Below are 16,441 nucleotides of genomic sequence, written 5' to 3'. Positions count from 1 at the left end.
AGTATATAAAAACAAAGCCCACTACATTTGTTTGCCTATCTGAAGGCGATAAATTCAAAAACTACCCAACGGATTTCGATGAAATTTGATATGGAGATTGTTTGAGACGCTGGGCAGCACATAGGCTATCTTCTATCCCGGAAAACTATTTCAAGCGGGCATAGCCTCGCGCAAAACCTTATCTGTATTATAGTTTAGATACAAGGCTGAAATGTCGCTATATAACAAATAGGCATGCAGACCATAATAATAGGGAGCTAGCTTATCAATCGAATGGCGACATATTGGTTAGTTTAGGAGCAGATAACGGGAGATAGATACGATTATCTGTTTCGAAATGCTGCAGTCACAAGGAGACAGTCGCGGTTGCCAGTGGCTGTCGGAATGGCGGCTCTGAAGGTGTTATTAGGTGAGTTATGTAACCATCAATAACAAAACAATTTATTTATGTTGGTATTGACGAGACCTTGGAATTTCTAAGATGTTTGCCTTAAAAAATGATCACTGTTAATATTGACCAGTTTATTTTTCTAAAATAAGTAGTTTGGTCATATAATATGGTTAGATAGATACCTATTGTGTTGCTGAAAACTATATCGACGGTTAAAATGTTTCTTAGCACAACATTACCTACCTATGAAGCACATCATTATTCTTACTCTGGTTAACAAATTTGTGCAATATTCAAAATACTATATATTATTTTACCAAATTTCGATTGTTTATAAACATGATTAGTTATTACAGTGTCATTGTTCATATCGGGTTCAATTTGTCTAACTAGTTTTAGGTCAAGTAAATAAAATCTTTTACAAAGAAATTCCACTTCCAAAAATTTTTAACATAGAAAATCTCGTGATTCTTTTCGCTGTGGGTAATTATACTTAACCATGATCCAATTGTGAAAGGAATTGACATAGGAATTTAGAATCTTTTTGTGCTTGAACGAATCGACAGCCTTTGACTACACCATTACTTATTTTAAAATCATGAGGTTTTTATGCCTTTTCACATTGTTAAAACGATGGATGGGTATGTAAATAAAATAAAAGATGAATTGATTTTTAAAAACAGGGTTTCTAATTTGGAATCAAAAATGAGACAAGGAAATTCTGTAACCATAAAAAAAATATATATTCTGCTGTAGGTGTCAATTGCAACGGTGAATTGGTAGTTCGTCTGGTTTTGTAATGGTAAACGCTACGATCCATAAACAGTAAATACACTTGGAAATTTAAAAACGTCTGATCATCCATGACACTGAACTGCGTTTGTAAACCGTAATCATGAGATATCTAATGTCCTTCAAATTAATAAACAAAAAGTGCATAAAGGTATTGCTGCTTGTCAAATAAACCAGTAGTATCCCCCTAATTACCAACCCAGGAAGCAGTGGCAACCCAAGGCGTACTGAAGTGGTCAACCGCCAGGCGCCTCGTGCCTCCTCGTCACGCGCTTGTGCAAGGACACAAAGAAAAAAATGTATACCTCGTTCGGTAATCGGACATAAAGGCTTCGCTTCTTCTGCCCACAGCCTCGTATTCCTTAAGGTCGCTTCTGGTAGAAACAGTCTCACATACAAGAAACCTATCACCTAATACTACGCATGTATTTGTTGGGTAAAATTATATTTATTGCCAACAGCATTGTTGTCGCTCTCCGCGCGCGCACACTCCGCCATTGTATCGGTGCCATCTGTGACGTCGGCACGGGCTGATGACGTCACACTCACCCTTGAGCCGCAACTAATTGGAGGATATCAGCTGGTACTCCATGAAGGTATATATTGAGTCGCGAACCACTGTTTAACAAGTACCTAGATATGTTGCAAAAAGTAATTGTTTTTAAAACTGGTAGATAGCCTTGCCCGTTAGAAAGATGGTAAGCGGAAATTAGTACTTATCTTACTTAGAGAGGTAAAGAGTGTTTGCTATTCAGCCCATAACCTTCTGCAACTCCAAAACAAAAGTCCATTATGAACATTTGAAGAAAAAAGACGTTAAAAAAGAGCTACGGTAAATGTAAATTAGTAAATTGATTCATATTTATTTTTACAGGATGTAAATGTAGATTAAACTTAAAAATATAAAACCGACGTTTATAATCTAAACTTATGTGCATTTACTATTTATTTAACTTTTCACCTGGATTCTATAAAATAGCCCTAAATATTTCCAGATGATGAGCGCTCAGTATTCGGGCACATCGGCCGCACAATCACGTCCAGTTCGGCTTTCACGGTAGAAGACGTGACAGGAGGAATAGAGGTGCGCGTCGGTACCGCCAACCTGACCATTAGCACTCTGTACGATGCCACGAAGAAGGCGCGAGGCATCAAGATTAGATGGGATGCGGGACCGCAAATGAGACTTGAAGATTGTATTGATTTTGGTAAGGTTTTTACGAGTTGCAAAAGCCTTTCACCTGCTGGAGATAACTGAACAGAAACATAAGCAAAACCATCTTAGAATTATAAGCCATTGAACTGAGCTCGTCATCCTAAGACATATCAAAGATTTCCAGACTCCAGTAGTAGTAGAAGAAATGTCCATTAATTTTATTGGCTACAATGCAAATTGCTGTTGGGCAAAAGGGGCACGAACAGACATTGCAGTACCTCCAGGTACCCAGACGGACCTAGTAGTTCTAGTAATCCTACATTTTATGGTTTAAATTAATGCCTCAGGTTACAATAATGTCTCTCGCACAACAGAAATACGGATTGAACTTGTCATCTGATAAGATATTTTTGTAGGTACAACCACTGTGAGACTGCGCGAATATTCGTATCACAAGTGGTTCCTTTACGACGTTGATATGCCGCGAATGACATTTGACATGGCGTGATATGACTAATCTGGATTTTTTGTGTTAGTTTCGTTAAATGCAACGTCAGGAATTCACTTACAAAAATGAATGAATAATAAATAATACTAGATAAATAACCTATCGCTTATTAAATAAAATTATTTACTCACATAATTAATCGTACTTATAATTATATCGTTAAAAACATTCGAATATAAAATGCAATCAGCAATTGAAAAACAAAAGCTACTGCATTGACCTTATGATCGTTCCATCCGAACCCTAAACATCGACCTAATGTCAATAACGCTTTTCAAGGTACAAAACACTGGTACGCGGGTCCCATGCAAGTGGACCAGGTGTACCCAGTAGAAACCGCTCAACAGAGGTATGCAGCCTCATTTTCCAAGGAAACTGACAACGGAGCCATTGCAGAAAGATATTGGCTGAACTCAGCTGGTGAATATGTCTACGTGCATTCCGAAGTACCGCTTTTCATCGACTATCATAATTTGGCTGCAAATCATCTTTGCTTCGGCGCTCAAATAACCATGCCTTACTCCAGTAAAAGGACCCACAATCTGCTAGCTTACGATATTTGGTTCCTGCCAAACGTAAAGGAGGCGCATAAACATGCTGTCGATAATTACTTAGGGAAGCCATCAGGGCTTCCAGATTACCGCATGGTGCAGCACCCGATCTGGTCAACTTGGGCTCAGTACTCCAGGGATATCAATGAGAGTAAGCTTCTAGACTTTGCTCAGCAGATCAGGAATAATGGCTTCGAAGATTCCCAGTTCGAAATCGATGATCTGTGGGAGGTGTGTTACGGATCCTTCACGGTGGATGAGATGAAGTTCCCCAACTTTACACAGACTGTAAAAGACATCAAGGCGATGGGATACCGCGTGACGATTTGGGCGCATCCATTTATTAACAAGAACTGCGAGCCGTGGTATTCTGAAGCTTTGAATAATGGGTAAGTTTGATAAATATAAGAGATAATAAGAAAAGCTATAGATAAGAAATAGAATAACGATCGTCGCCACCAGAGTTCCGGGGCTGATTCCTGGGTAGAGCCATACTTTTTAGGGTTTTTGAAAATATTTTCTCCGGACTGGATATCTCAGAGCCCGAACGGGTGACAGATGGCACGTCAAAAAAGTATTACTTAAATTAAGCTAAATAATTTCTGCATCTAAAATCGATCCCAGTTACAGTAGCTTTAAAAAAAGACTTCCTATAATCTCAACCATAACTCGTTCACTATGCAGGTACTTCGTCCTGGACGAAGCTGGCAGTCCGGATACCTCATGGTGGAATAACAACGGGTCGGTGCCCGGGTTCATCGACTTCACCAACCCAGCTGCGGCGGAGTGGTGGTACCAGCGACTTCGCACCTTCCTCGACACCTACGACATCGACAGCTTGAAGTTCGACGCTGGAGAAAGCAGTTTCACTCCTCAGGTAATTGACAGAATATCACATAAACAGAAAAGAATATAATGACGAAAGTGAATTAGTTACAATTTAAATCAAATAAAATTCTCCAACAAATCCTTAACCACATCAAACTACCCTTGATATCGTCACTATCCATCCTCCCCTGTTTCTTCGGCAATCCATCGTGCACCAGTAATTATTCTAGTCTACCTAAAATGAAATTTGATGAAAACCAAAATAATACTTATGTTTGCAGATAGCTGTCCAAACTGGAGATATCGATCTACAGCCGCATCACATAGTAGATACGTACGCCAGGGTCTGCGCCAAGTTTGGCGACATGATCGAAATTCGGGCTGGGTTCAGGTAGATATAATGTCTAAAATTTTGTTTAGTTATTATTGTTTTTTCTATAAGACCTAAGACTAAGAATGTAGATGATTTTCGCTAAGTTAACACAATTAAAACCATTATGCCAAAGTATCATAGCTGCTTTGCGAAATTAGTACCTAATAAAACCTATGAGAAATTTAGTGCCGCACAATCAAAAAGCAAAACTTTACGAAGTTCATAGGGAGAATTAACGAGGTTCTAATTTTCCATAAAAAACATTTTTTTTTGTTTTTATAAACTATATATTTCTTCTTTTTCCAGGACCCAAGACCTTCCAATCTTCGTGCGAATGGTCGACCGGGACTCAATCTGGGGTCTCAACAACGGGCTTCCGACTATCATAACCACCACGATCCAAATGAACCTGAATGGCTACACGCTCGTTCTGCCCGACATGATTGGAGGAAACGGATTCAACCTGGACCACGACCAAGCTGACCTTCCGACCAAAGAACTGTTTATACGATGGGTCCAGGCCAATACTTTCTTGCCTGTTATGCAGTATTCTTTCGCACCTTGGAATTTTGATGATGAGGTCAGTGTACCATACAAATACCCCCTCTCTCCCGCCCGACCTATTGTTTATTATAGCATTTTGGGACAGTTCAGTTAAGTCTACGAATAAAAAGTGCTCTAGTGCCATTTTATACTTTGTATTTGCGAGAGATTGTGATTTCTAGTCAGTGTTTCGCAGCCTCTTTGCCGTATCTGGATAAAAAAGGTATATGCAACTAAGTAATGATCTGAATAGACCAAATGTCACGCTGAATCGCCATAGCTGCCCATTTACTGCCCAAATACTTTCAATTTCAATCTAGTTTCTTTATTACCATATTCGACACTGCGCTCTCGACAATCAAATTAAATCTCTGGTGGTTGCGCAATACTTTAGCATAATATATTCTATATTCTAGAATCTAAAGTCCTATTAATTAAGATTGACAATAGTATTAGATAACAATTGACAAACAATTATATAACAGAATATTCCTCAATGTAATAAACCAATTAGCTGCATGAGATTTGCACAATTGCGTCTTCATTCTTCAATATAATTGTTTATGACAGAACCCATTTAAGATTTTCTACTAGGACATAACTTACATTATAAACCATTGTTTTTAATGTGAACAAACTAACATAATGTCATAGTTTACTTTTCAGGAATAACCTTGGTTAAATTCAATTGATTAGACAAGATTATGAATGTTGGACCATCGAAATTGGCCTGGTTCGAATGAAGAGATAATTCCGTAACTGATAGTAGATTACTCAAAATCTTCAACATTTTTTGCAGACAGAACACACTCTAAAATTGTTATGTCATTCCTAATGTATCCTCTCAACAAATATATAAGTTCTTAATCATTCTACAGACAGTGCTCATAAGCAAGAAGTACACTGAACTGCATGCAGAATATGCTGAGGAAATATACGCGGCCATGGGAGCGTCGGTAGAAGAAGGCAAACCGGTGAATGCGCCGCTCTGGTGGATCGCTCCTGATGACGAAGAAGCTCTCGTTATTTGGGATGGTAAGCCTTTAATTGCGCATTTCTGAGATAAACTTGTTACCTATATCTTTGGGAATAATATTTTTTTGCACATCAGGAGATTCTATGCAGTTTGGATTGTCCGTCACAAAACACAAGACCATAAGCGCAAACTGAACATTCCTTGATACTCTTCTCTAATTAAACATATAACTAACTGTATTGTTTTCAGAATATCTTCTGGGTGAGAACATTCTAGTCGCTCCAGTCCTCGAAGAAGGTGCCACGAGCCGCGACATCTACCTCCCCACCGGCGTCTGGCTGGAGGAAGGTGACCCTGAGAGGGCCCACGAAGGTCCCCTCTGGATCAGAGACTACCCAGCTCCCCTGGACATCCTGCCCTACTTCGTCAGGCAGTCCCCTGCCATTCCAGACTCCTCAAGAACCGTTGTTATGTCTACAATTATTGTACTATTAGGACTTATTTTTAACTTTATTATGTAATTTAAGTTTTCTGTTCGTTATTTATTTGAATAAAGAATTTTATAACCTACTAGCTTTTGCTCGCGGCTTCGCCCGCGTGAAGGTGTTTTCCAGGATAAAATTCCACTGTTTGATAAAAGTCTTGCTACATATTTTCCCGGTACTTATAGGTTCAAACTAATTTTATCCCCAATTTATAATTTCAGTTCAATCAGTCGAAAATCTAAGAACATTTATACAAACTTTCATCCCCTATGTTATCCCCTTAAGGGTAGAATTTATCAAAATCCTTTCTTAGGGGATGCCTACGTCATAGTAGCTTTATGCATGTAAAGTCTTAGCCCGATCCGTCCAATGGTTTGGGCTGTTCCTTGATATATCACTGTCAGTCACCTTTGAGTTATACCTATATTATATTAACAACTGAAGTTAGCTAAAATTGAGTTTCTCGAAGCCGACCCCTATTTATGTACTATGTATTTTGAGACTATGCAATTTTGTCGCGTTCGCGATTCACTTTCACTTTTGTTGAGTTTCAGAACGCGATATTAGATCCTCCAACGCGCACGCGAATTTGAACTTTATGCAGCGGTAATAAATTACAAATTGACTCTCCATTTTATTTAGAAAACGTTTGTATGGGAAATAGAAAAATGCTGTTTTGAGGATTTTCCCGGCAATTATTCGAATTTTTCTCACTTTTAAACCTTCCCTAGACCTCCACGAATAATTCAAGACCAAGATAAGATAAATCCGTTCAGCCGTTCTCGAGTTTTAGCGAGACTAACGAACAGCAATTCATTTTTATATATATAGATATTTTGTTTTAAGAAATATGTTTCCTATTTTCATTGCGTACACATTTACTAATATAAAAGGGAACTTGAGTAGTTTCAAAACTGAAGACATAATAATTATTTAAACTTTAAATAATAAGTGATGTGACACTGTTAAAAGTTTTTTTCCATACTTTATTAAGTAATAAAAATATGAAAAAAAAATTATCGGAATTGCTTTGTCAAAACAATATAATTATACCGGCTTCCTTAGTCATTTCCTCTAGGTTCATTAATTACCTTAACTTAAAAGGTCTTTTACAATACATTCAGATACTAAAATAGTGTTTGTAAGTCATAAGGAACGTACTTACTGAAGAAATCTCTGAGACCCTGAACAGTGGACTCCATGCTCAGGACTGATTATTTTTGTAGACATAGTGATTCTGGGAAGAGTGGAATTGCCGTATACCTTCCCCAGGAAGTTGAAAAATATCAAATCTGCCAATACGAAATGTAAGAGCTTTTTGCTTACTGGGACACAGATTTTCCCTAGCACCTAGTACTAACTGCTTTTGTTTATTTTTTGCACCACTATTTCACAAACAGTTACACCATAAACTATTTATAAGTTAGTAGTAATTACGTATTTATTAGCATCGCGATAAAACCCTATGCTATTTGCTATTTGCATAGATACTAGTTTTTGCTATTTAAACGGTCGTGTATCAAGATGTCAACATGAAACTCTTTTTTCATTATGTTTACGATTAGAAATCTATGTAGGGTTGGTTCTTGAGACCATATTACTGTGCATTATAAAAGTAGGGAAGAAATTGTCCATGTGAATATCCCGGTAACAACCGCAATATTTATTTCCTCCACACTGCCTAAAAATATATCATAATACCAGCTCTATATTATATACTACCCACTGTTCAGCACGGGCTTCCTCTATTACTGGTAGGGTTTAGGCCTTAGTACACCAACGAACCTGCGGACTTCGACTTGGCAGACTAAAATTGTAGTCAGTATAATTATTGAATTTTAGAAGATCTAAGGGCTAATTTTTATACAAACAAACTGACCTTTTGATGAGCGCAAGATAGTTTTACATAGTTTTATTTTCAAATATCATGGAGTGACCCTCGAGGCGCCACTACATGTTTTTCTGCACAAGTTACGACACATTGTTTTTACGTCTATTGTATGCTGACCGGCCCTTGTTATATGTTTATCTAAGAGAGACTTTACAATGGACATATATCATGGGCCATACCTCCTATAAAATTTTCGGTCTTGTTCTAATTGGTCGCCTGCTTGGTGTACTGGCCGCGTACCTATATAGGCCATGAACTAGGAAATCCTGACCCTGGTTCTGATTTCTAGGTATCCAATGAATATGTGTGGATTTTTCTGACACGACTTTGTTGAACTGGATTTTACCAAGATGATCGACGTTATATAGATGACGGGCAAATACTAGTATTGCGTTTCGCTGCAGCCCCGTTTATAGAGATGTTATCATCGTCATCATCATCATCAGCCACATGAAGTTCATGCTGAACATGGGCCTTTAAGTTTTCCCGACGGACCTGTCAAAAGTGGCTTGCATTCAGCACGTTCCTGAGATCTTTATCAAGTCGTCTGTGCAGGGGGACGTCTAACGCTGTCCTTATCAGTATCTACTCTCCCATTGAAAATGTTGTTTTCTTAAAGCTTGGTTTCTTAAGAGGGACAGTGGAGATGACCTATTTGCTCATTTTCCTTAGTACTGCTATATAAACATCGGGCAGTGTAAAACCATCTCAACAGAAGTGTAACAATGAAACCAATTATGCGATAATGATGCATCGGCAATATCAAGTGTTGCCGGCCGGAGATCAGCGCAGACCACCACCATCTGTCGAGATGAACCCTCTCTGCCGTGAGTATGCACAAAATATTACATTACATTATTACCTGTTGTGTTTCACTGCCCTACAAGTGTTTTCAAAAGCCTTGTTCCTGAGATGTAAACAAATATTTATCCACTTATAACTTTATATTTTGGTTAAATTTTGTGAAATTCTGAGGTAAAAATCACTATAGTATATAAATAGTATAGTTTGTAAATAACACTATAGTATATCACTGTGAAAGGTATAATTTTAGTAAGTGTAATTTATTTTTACTATATATATTTTTTTAAAACTTTCTTTGCCTTTACAAAATATACAGATAGGTCCAAGCTATTTTAATCAAATGGGATGACAATGTGTTGCAAACAAGCTTTATTTAATACATTTTTTGTTTTCTAAATCAACATGAAAATAATTTTACGTTACATATTTAAAATGATAATTTAATTAAAACATCTAAGTAAAAAAAAGGACTCATGTAAATTTAGCCTCTTGCCTAAGTTCTAGATCTATAATTATCTTAGCTATGAACTGTGCTATTAATTAGCAATTAAAACAAACAATAGGAACAAAAACTAAATTGCAATGTTAATTGTTGAATAATTTCCTCTTACCATTTCAGACGACGACACTCGCAAATATAGGTCATATTTAGATTTTATGGAATATCTTACTTTACCTTTGACTGCATCGGTAGCATAGTTGTATTACGGTACGACTGCAGCGCTGAGGTCTGGGGTTTAATCTCCGGGTCGGCAAAGTTTATTAATTTTGTGCCCGATATAGCGATAGGGTCACTTCCTATCATGATGATGAAATACATACGATGAGAAGTGGGTGCACCAGTTGCGCCTCTGTTTACCCTTTCGAGGATAAAAGGCGAGACTGTGTGTGTGTGTGTGTGTGTGTAGTTACTCTTTCAGTAAATAATAAAGTTTTCTTTATTCTCTTGTAGAACTAGATATTTTATCTTACAATTGGCAAAGTGCAAATGAAATGCAAGTTCTACTGAAGTGAGATCGTGTTGATAATCCGACCTATGTAAATAATAGTTAGTATAATTTATCAATCCTTTACAATTTTCCAGTGTTATTGGCGTTTGCCGCCGCGGGGCAAGCCATCGATATTTACCTAATAGACAAACCGGATATAAAACTCAGTCTCCAAAACAACCAGTATGGGGGACTCAACATCATCCTAGAAAGAAGTAAGTGATAACAAAATCTTATTTATATTACAAATAAGAAACTTCGTAAAGATATTTTGATGATTGTAAGCAAACTGCTGAATAAGGGACTCGCGTATGCAGTCTTGGACAAAGACATTAAGTATAGTTAGTTAGTCTTGGATTACAATAATATGCGTTTTAAAATTCATAACAGGACTTTAAATCTTAAAAATATTACAGATATACTTTAACACAGGCGGAGTCTAGAACAAAAGCTATTCTAAGTATAAATAAGTTACTTCCAAAATCCTTCCTTCCTTAATCTTACCCCACGAGTGTCGATATTGACAACTTGCGCTTTGATGACATAAATAGAAATCATGTTTTTTACTATTAGAAAAGTTTTGTGGTAATCTATAGACGGTATTTACCAAAAGTGTAAAATTCCAAATCCAACTCTACCCAAATGATATTCTTAATTTACGTTCAACAACAAAATTCAAGCAGTTCCTAATCTGGAAATTAAGCCTTCATGATTCACAGCTTAGTCTACCACCAGACCCAAAAATTATCCTTTCTTTATTTCTACAGACGGGCTCACAGAAGTCATCTCCGTGATCGGTCGTCTAACTGGAACTGTGAAGGACATGGTAAAGAATGGAGACGTGGTCATACAGTTCAGCAATGACACCACACTCAGACTCAATGCTCAAGAGATTGCCGGAGAGAAGAAAGGTCACGTGATCACCGTGAGGTGGGAAGCGCCGAAGACCGTCAGGCTTGAGGACTGCGCCAATCTTGGTAAATATAAAAATTATATAATCATTTTAAGAGTAGGTAAGAAAGTAAGCTAGTGGAAAACCTGATGGTAAATCACTAGCACTTATAATCAATAACTAGAGAAATTTTGGGTACCTTGCCTAATTATATGGATGAAAAATAAAAATAAAGGATCGAGATATGTAGACAAGAGTGACACCGATATAGACGAACCGACTTAATTTTGCTACAGTAATTCATAAAAAGCATTTCTAATTGTAGAAGACAAAGATGGAAAGAAAAAGGGATAATCATAATTACAAAGGATTTCTAATTAAAAAATATTACAGGACTAGGGCATTGGTATGGCGGTCCCCAACAGAAGCGTCAATACTGGCCCATCGAACGCCTGGTTCTCCCAAATTACTCGTACATCACCAAGGAAGCAGATAACTGCGGCGTCGCCGAACCCTATTGGCTCAGCTCCGAAGGCCTCTTCTATTACTTCGACAAGAAGGTGCCCCTATTCGTCGACCAGAACGACCTCGAAAAACATGCTGCTTGTTTTATCGCACAAATCAAGCCGCCCTATTCGAGTAAAAGAGAAAGAAACTTTCTGGTTTACGCTATTGGAATCTTTGACGACGTTAAACAAGCCCACCAGTATGCGGTAGAGAAGTACCTTTTAAAGCCTGTAGGAATACCTGATGAGAGAATGATACAGTTCCCTATTTGGTCTACTTGGGCTAGGTACAAACGATCTGTGAGCCATAATGTGGTTTTGAAGTATGCTGAGGAAATATCAGGATATGGTTTTCCAAACAGTCAGTTGGAGATAGATGACCTTTGGGAGGTTTGTTATGGGTCACAAACTGTTGATGTTAGACGGTTCCCTAATTTGAAGACTACAGTGGATGCGTTGAAGGCGAAAGGGTTTAGAGTGACGATGTGGACGCATCCGTTTATTAATAAGGGATGCGAGCCGTGGTATTCTGAAGCCAAGGCGAAGGGGTGAGTTCTTATAATATTTATTAAAACTTAATAAAATGACTTATTAAGTATATTTCTGGCGCACACCACGAGGGGTACATGTCTATCGTTATTCGATACTATTCGAATTATAAATAAACTTAGCATTCTCAAAGGCGGGACAGCATCAACTTTTTTTTTATTTAACTTATCAAAAATTTATCTGGCGGATTAGCTATTACGAAACTGACATTTATTGAAGATCTGAGGACCTTTAGGTTGCTAGACCATAGGCTAAAGCCAAACCTCGCCCGCATTTTACAGTCTCTGAGCATCAAGTACCAGTAAAGAATCGATAACAGAACAATAAATCTAAATATAGATCCATTATCGTACACCCCCAGGTATCTAGTATCTTCGGTGTATGGCTCCGTGGAGACAAGCTGGTGGAACGACAACGATACCACAACAGCTTACATTGACTTCACCAACCCTGAAGCTAGGCAGTGGTTTGTCAGAAGGTTGCAGGCACTGAAAGATGCCTATGGGATAGACAGCTTCAAGTTTGATGGTGGAGAAACTAGTTGGTCACCTCAGGTAAGAAATAATTGAATACTCGTTCTTCTTCGGGAGCAAGTGTAAAATGTTCGCGTAATGCAACCAACACAAGTCATTGGAATGACTTCGCAAATGCTTTTGTTATGGACCAATCAAACAAGAGGGGCGGCAGCGACTGGATGCATAAAGCAGCAGACGCTCTTTGGCGTACCTTGGGAAAAGCCCATATCCAGCAGTGGACTGCAAAGTGCTGATGTTGATGATGATGGAATAATCATCGACTTCCCAAAACCAACATCGATTATTATGTAATTACTATCGAGCTGTCATGAGTGAGGAAAACAGTTATTTGTAATATCGTTGCCGCGTTATCATCTAACAATGTATGAATATGGATTAAGAATTATTAGAAAGACTAAAGCCACTCGTGTTGCCGCTCGGGCGATGACTTCGTTGCTTGGCACTATAAGACCTTATGACGTCGAATTCTATAAACTTATTTTGCCCTAAAAAAGAATACCTACATGCAATTTTTACAAGTATTTTATGTTATACAATTTAGATACCAGTATTAAAGGGCGACATTATGGACCAGCCAGGCATTATCACAGCAGACTACGTGAGAGAAATGGCCAAGTTCGGCCCTATGGTCGAAGTGCGGACCGGATACAGGTCAGCTGAACGAATTACCTATAATATCAATTAATAAATGTAAAATGCCTTTCAGACCTAATGAAATGTAGCATACTATTCAGATTTATCTATTATTAGCCTAGCGTCAACTTTTTACTCAGATTGATAAAAAGTCAGTACAATACCTTACTACTCTTATCAAGTCTTTAGCAATATCAACACCACTAAAAGACCTCGGTTCTCATACAAATACCTTATATTTCCCCAGGACCCAAGACCTGCCAGTCTTCGTACGCATGATCGACAAGGACACATACTGGACATTCGAAAACGGCCTCCCAACTCTGGTGACCACGCTACTTCAAATGAACATAAACGGCTACCCGCTGGTCTTGCCTGATATGATTGGAGGGAATGGGTATAATGAGCCCCCAAGCAAGGAGCTCTTTCTAAGATGGCTACAAGCCAACACGTTTATGCCTAGTATGCAGTTCTCTTATGTACCGTGGGACTTTGATAATGAGGTAAAGAATAATAATGAATAATATTATTAAAGCACATTAATTTCCAATTTTCTTTGCTACTATCTTTATTTCAATCATCGGAATCCGCTCTTGGATAAATCAGAGAACCGATTCCACCAGCCTCCACCAGCTTATTCCAGCTTTCTCTGCCCGTTGCTTTCTTTCTTTCTTCGCTTCTTGATACACCGTCGTTGTCGCCGATGTCGTCGATCCATCTCTTTCTAGGACACCCTATTTTTATTTTTCTTGTCGGTCCTTCCCATACCATTGTCTCTAATTACCATCTTTTATTTGTGTATCTTGCTATATGTTATGTCCACTGCCACTTCTGTGTTAAAGTTAATGTAGGGCACAATAACTTTCGGTTTGTCTTAAGGTAAGGAATAACATAGAGTACTTTTTTTTAACTTGTCTTCTTTAACTATGCTATATTACATTGTGCACGTCGAGTGGAAGGTCTTTCTCACCTGAGAATGTATGTAAGTGAATAGAGAAGTACCTACTTACTATTATATCACTTTAATTTTGGCTGTGACCAGATGACAGTGTTTAGTACACTGTTAATTACTAGGAAATGCGCGACTTTATAAACCTTAGGGGCGAGAGCATTACAGAGTCATACAAAGCTTTGTAACAAAATATTTTGGTTGATATTTTTATTGTTTAAAGTCTATTATAGGCCTTATCATTAGAAAGAAATTGGCGCTCTTAAAAAAAACTATAAATCTATCAACATTTTTCTAGACAATAGCAATCAGTAAGAAGTACGTGGAACTGCACGCGAGGTACGCCCCGGAGATCATAGCGGCTTGCAGACGAGCGACCGTGGACGGCTCGCCCGTCAACCCGCCCATATGGTGGATAGCGCCCAACGACACAACTGCGTTCGATATCTGGGACGGTACGTATACCTTCCAGTGTTATAAAATTTATTAATAGAGTGAAATACGTTAATGTTTTTGGAAGATAGATTCCTTCGTTGACTATCATCATTTCAGTCAGGAATCGTCCACTGCTGGACACAGGCCTCCTCCATTGAGCGCCACAGGGATCGGTTATGGGCCGCCATCATCCATCGGACTCCGGCGACCCTCACTAGGTCGTCGGTCCATCTCGGGGGGGACCTGCCTACGCTGCGCCATGTCCCATTCAAATTCTATACATATATGTAACTAGGTATCTATCACCTATGCGATGTGTGCGGCCTCTCACCAACATGTCATGTGTGCGCCTTCTATGGATACGCTTGTTGTCTATTGATGAATATTGCAATAAAACACCGATTGATCGTAAACTGACTTGCCTTAGACACAATACATCCCCTTGCCTTATAAGGATGCACAACCCATTCAGAATACATTCACATTTTATTAAAGCACTAGCTTTTGCCCGCGGCTCCGCCCGCGTTATAAAGTTTTTCAGGCTAAAGTTTTCCGTTATAAAAGTCACGCTATATATTTTCCCGGAAGCCTGTGTTCTTCCCAGGGTCTCAAACTGTCTCCATACCAAATTTTATCCTAATACGTTGGTTAGTTTTTGAGTTTAACACGTTTCGGGCAGACCGATGCAGCCAGGGACTTTGTTTTATGATATATTTTTGTAGAACTTTTTAAGAGGAACAATCCCGTCATACATTATTGTTGCATAACTTTAACCGTTTACGCAGCGCACGCAACAGAAGCTCTCAAAACTAATAAATTGTCCCCGTTTTTGCATCATGTTTCATTACTGCTCCGCTCCTATTGGTCATAGCGTGACGATATATAACCTATAGCACTCCAGGAACAATGGGCTATCCAACACAAAAATAATTTTTCAGTTTGGACCGGTAGTTCCTGAGATTAGCCATTACTGCTCCGCTCCTATTGGGTATAGCGTGATGATATATAGCCTATAGCACTCCACGAACATAGGGCTATCCAACGCAAAAAGATTTTTTCAGTTTGGACCGGTACTTCCCGAGATTAGCGCGTTCAAACAAACAAACAAACAAACTCTTCAGCTTTATATAATAGTATAGATAAAAAAATTGACTATACACGATAATATAATAGCACACAATTGTTTTCTATGGTAAATGCCTCATGATACCTCGTGCCACACCAAGTTTTAGTATGATAAACGTATCTAAACAAATCAGCTACATAATAGGGTAGTCCGCGATTTTGATATCAAGTTCAATGCTTATTTTCTCTTCCCAGAATACCTCCTAGGAGAGAACATCTTGGTAGCGCCGGTGCTAGAGCGCCAGGCTCGGGCGCGGGACGTGTACCTGCCCGCGGGCACGTGGCTCGCGCAGGGAGACCCCGCCCGGCGCGTCCGCGGGGGAGACTGGCTCAGGAACTATCCCGCGCCTTTAGACACCCTTCCTTACTTTATAAAAGCTAAATAATGATGTATTTTGCTATTTATTTCAAAAATTGTAATCATATTATGTAAATATAAATATTATACTTCACAAATAAAGTTTATTAATAGTTTTTTTTTTATTGAGAAACGTGTTTTGGATCTAATGGTACATACAGCCACGGACTA

The 16,441-nt window shown here is 38.5% G+C and overlaps 2 protein-coding genes across 2 annotated transcripts; both read left to right on the top strand.

Annotated features, from left to right (window-relative positions):
• Positions 1-259: 259 nt before the first annotated feature.
• On the top strand, positions 260-6,688 carry LOC115444800 (myogenesis-regulating glycosidase). Its single transcript, XM_030170713.2, has 9 exons — positions 260-409; positions 1,645-1,779; positions 2,179-2,391; positions 3,127-3,787; positions 4,083-4,275; positions 4,508-4,617; positions 4,906-5,179; positions 6,021-6,177; positions 6,368-6,688. The coding sequence occupies exons 1-9, from the start codon at positions 385-387 to the stop codon at positions 6,637-6,639; spliced, it is 2,040 nt and encodes a 679-aa protein (XP_030026573.2). The 5' UTR covers positions 260-384; the 3' UTR covers positions 6,640-6,688.
• Positions 6,689-9,277: 2,589 nt separating this feature from the next.
• LOC115444785 (myogenesis-regulating glycosidase) lies at positions 9,278-16,377 on the top strand. The gene is made up of 9 exons (XM_037436356.1): positions 9,278-9,321; positions 10,383-10,502; positions 11,055-11,264; positions 11,573-12,233; positions 12,596-12,788; positions 13,312-13,421; positions 13,651-13,906; positions 14,651-14,807; positions 16,108-16,377. Exons 1-9 carry the CDS (start codon positions 9,306-9,308, stop codon positions 16,296-16,298), a joined length of 1,914 nt encoding a protein of 637 aa, XP_037292253.1. The 5' UTR covers positions 9,278-9,305; the 3' UTR covers positions 16,299-16,377.
• Positions 16,378-16,441: the final 64 nt, after the last annotated feature.

This window comes from Manduca sexta, chromosome 8 (genome assembly GCF_014839805.1).
Source record: "Manduca sexta isolate Smith_Timp_Sample1 chromosome 8, JHU_Msex_v1.0, whole genome shotgun sequence".
In the NCBI taxonomy this organism is placed as follows: domain Eukaryota; kingdom Metazoa; phylum Arthropoda; class Insecta; order Lepidoptera; family Sphingidae; genus Manduca; species Manduca sexta.
The sequence above is the reverse complement of the archived record's forward strand: the minus strand, read 5'-3'. Positions and strand labels throughout refer to the sequence as shown.

Excerpts from the sequence above, each read along its gene's own strand:
- LOC115444800 (XM_030170713.2), top strand. The coding sequence starts at position 385 with ATGGCGGCTCTGAAGGTGTTATTAG. Across the intron at positions 3,788-4,082 it reads TCTGAAGCTTTGAATAATGG|GTACTTCGTCCTGGACGAAG; the intron begins GTAAGTTTGATA and ends TTCACTATGCAG. Across the intron at positions 6,178-6,367 it reads AGCTCTCGTTATTTGGGATG|AATATCTTCTGGGTGAGAAC; the intron begins GTAAGCCTTTAA and ends TATTGTTTTCAG.
- LOC115444785 (XM_037436356.1), top strand. Across the intron at positions 11,265-11,572 it reads TGAGGACTGCGCCAATCTTG|GACTAGGGCATTGGTATGGC; the intron begins GTAAATATAAAA and ends AAAATATTACAG. Across the intron at positions 12,234-12,595 it reads TCTGAAGCCAAGGCGAAGGG|GTATCTAGTATCTTCGGTGT; the intron begins GTGAGTTCTTAT and ends GTACACCCCCAG.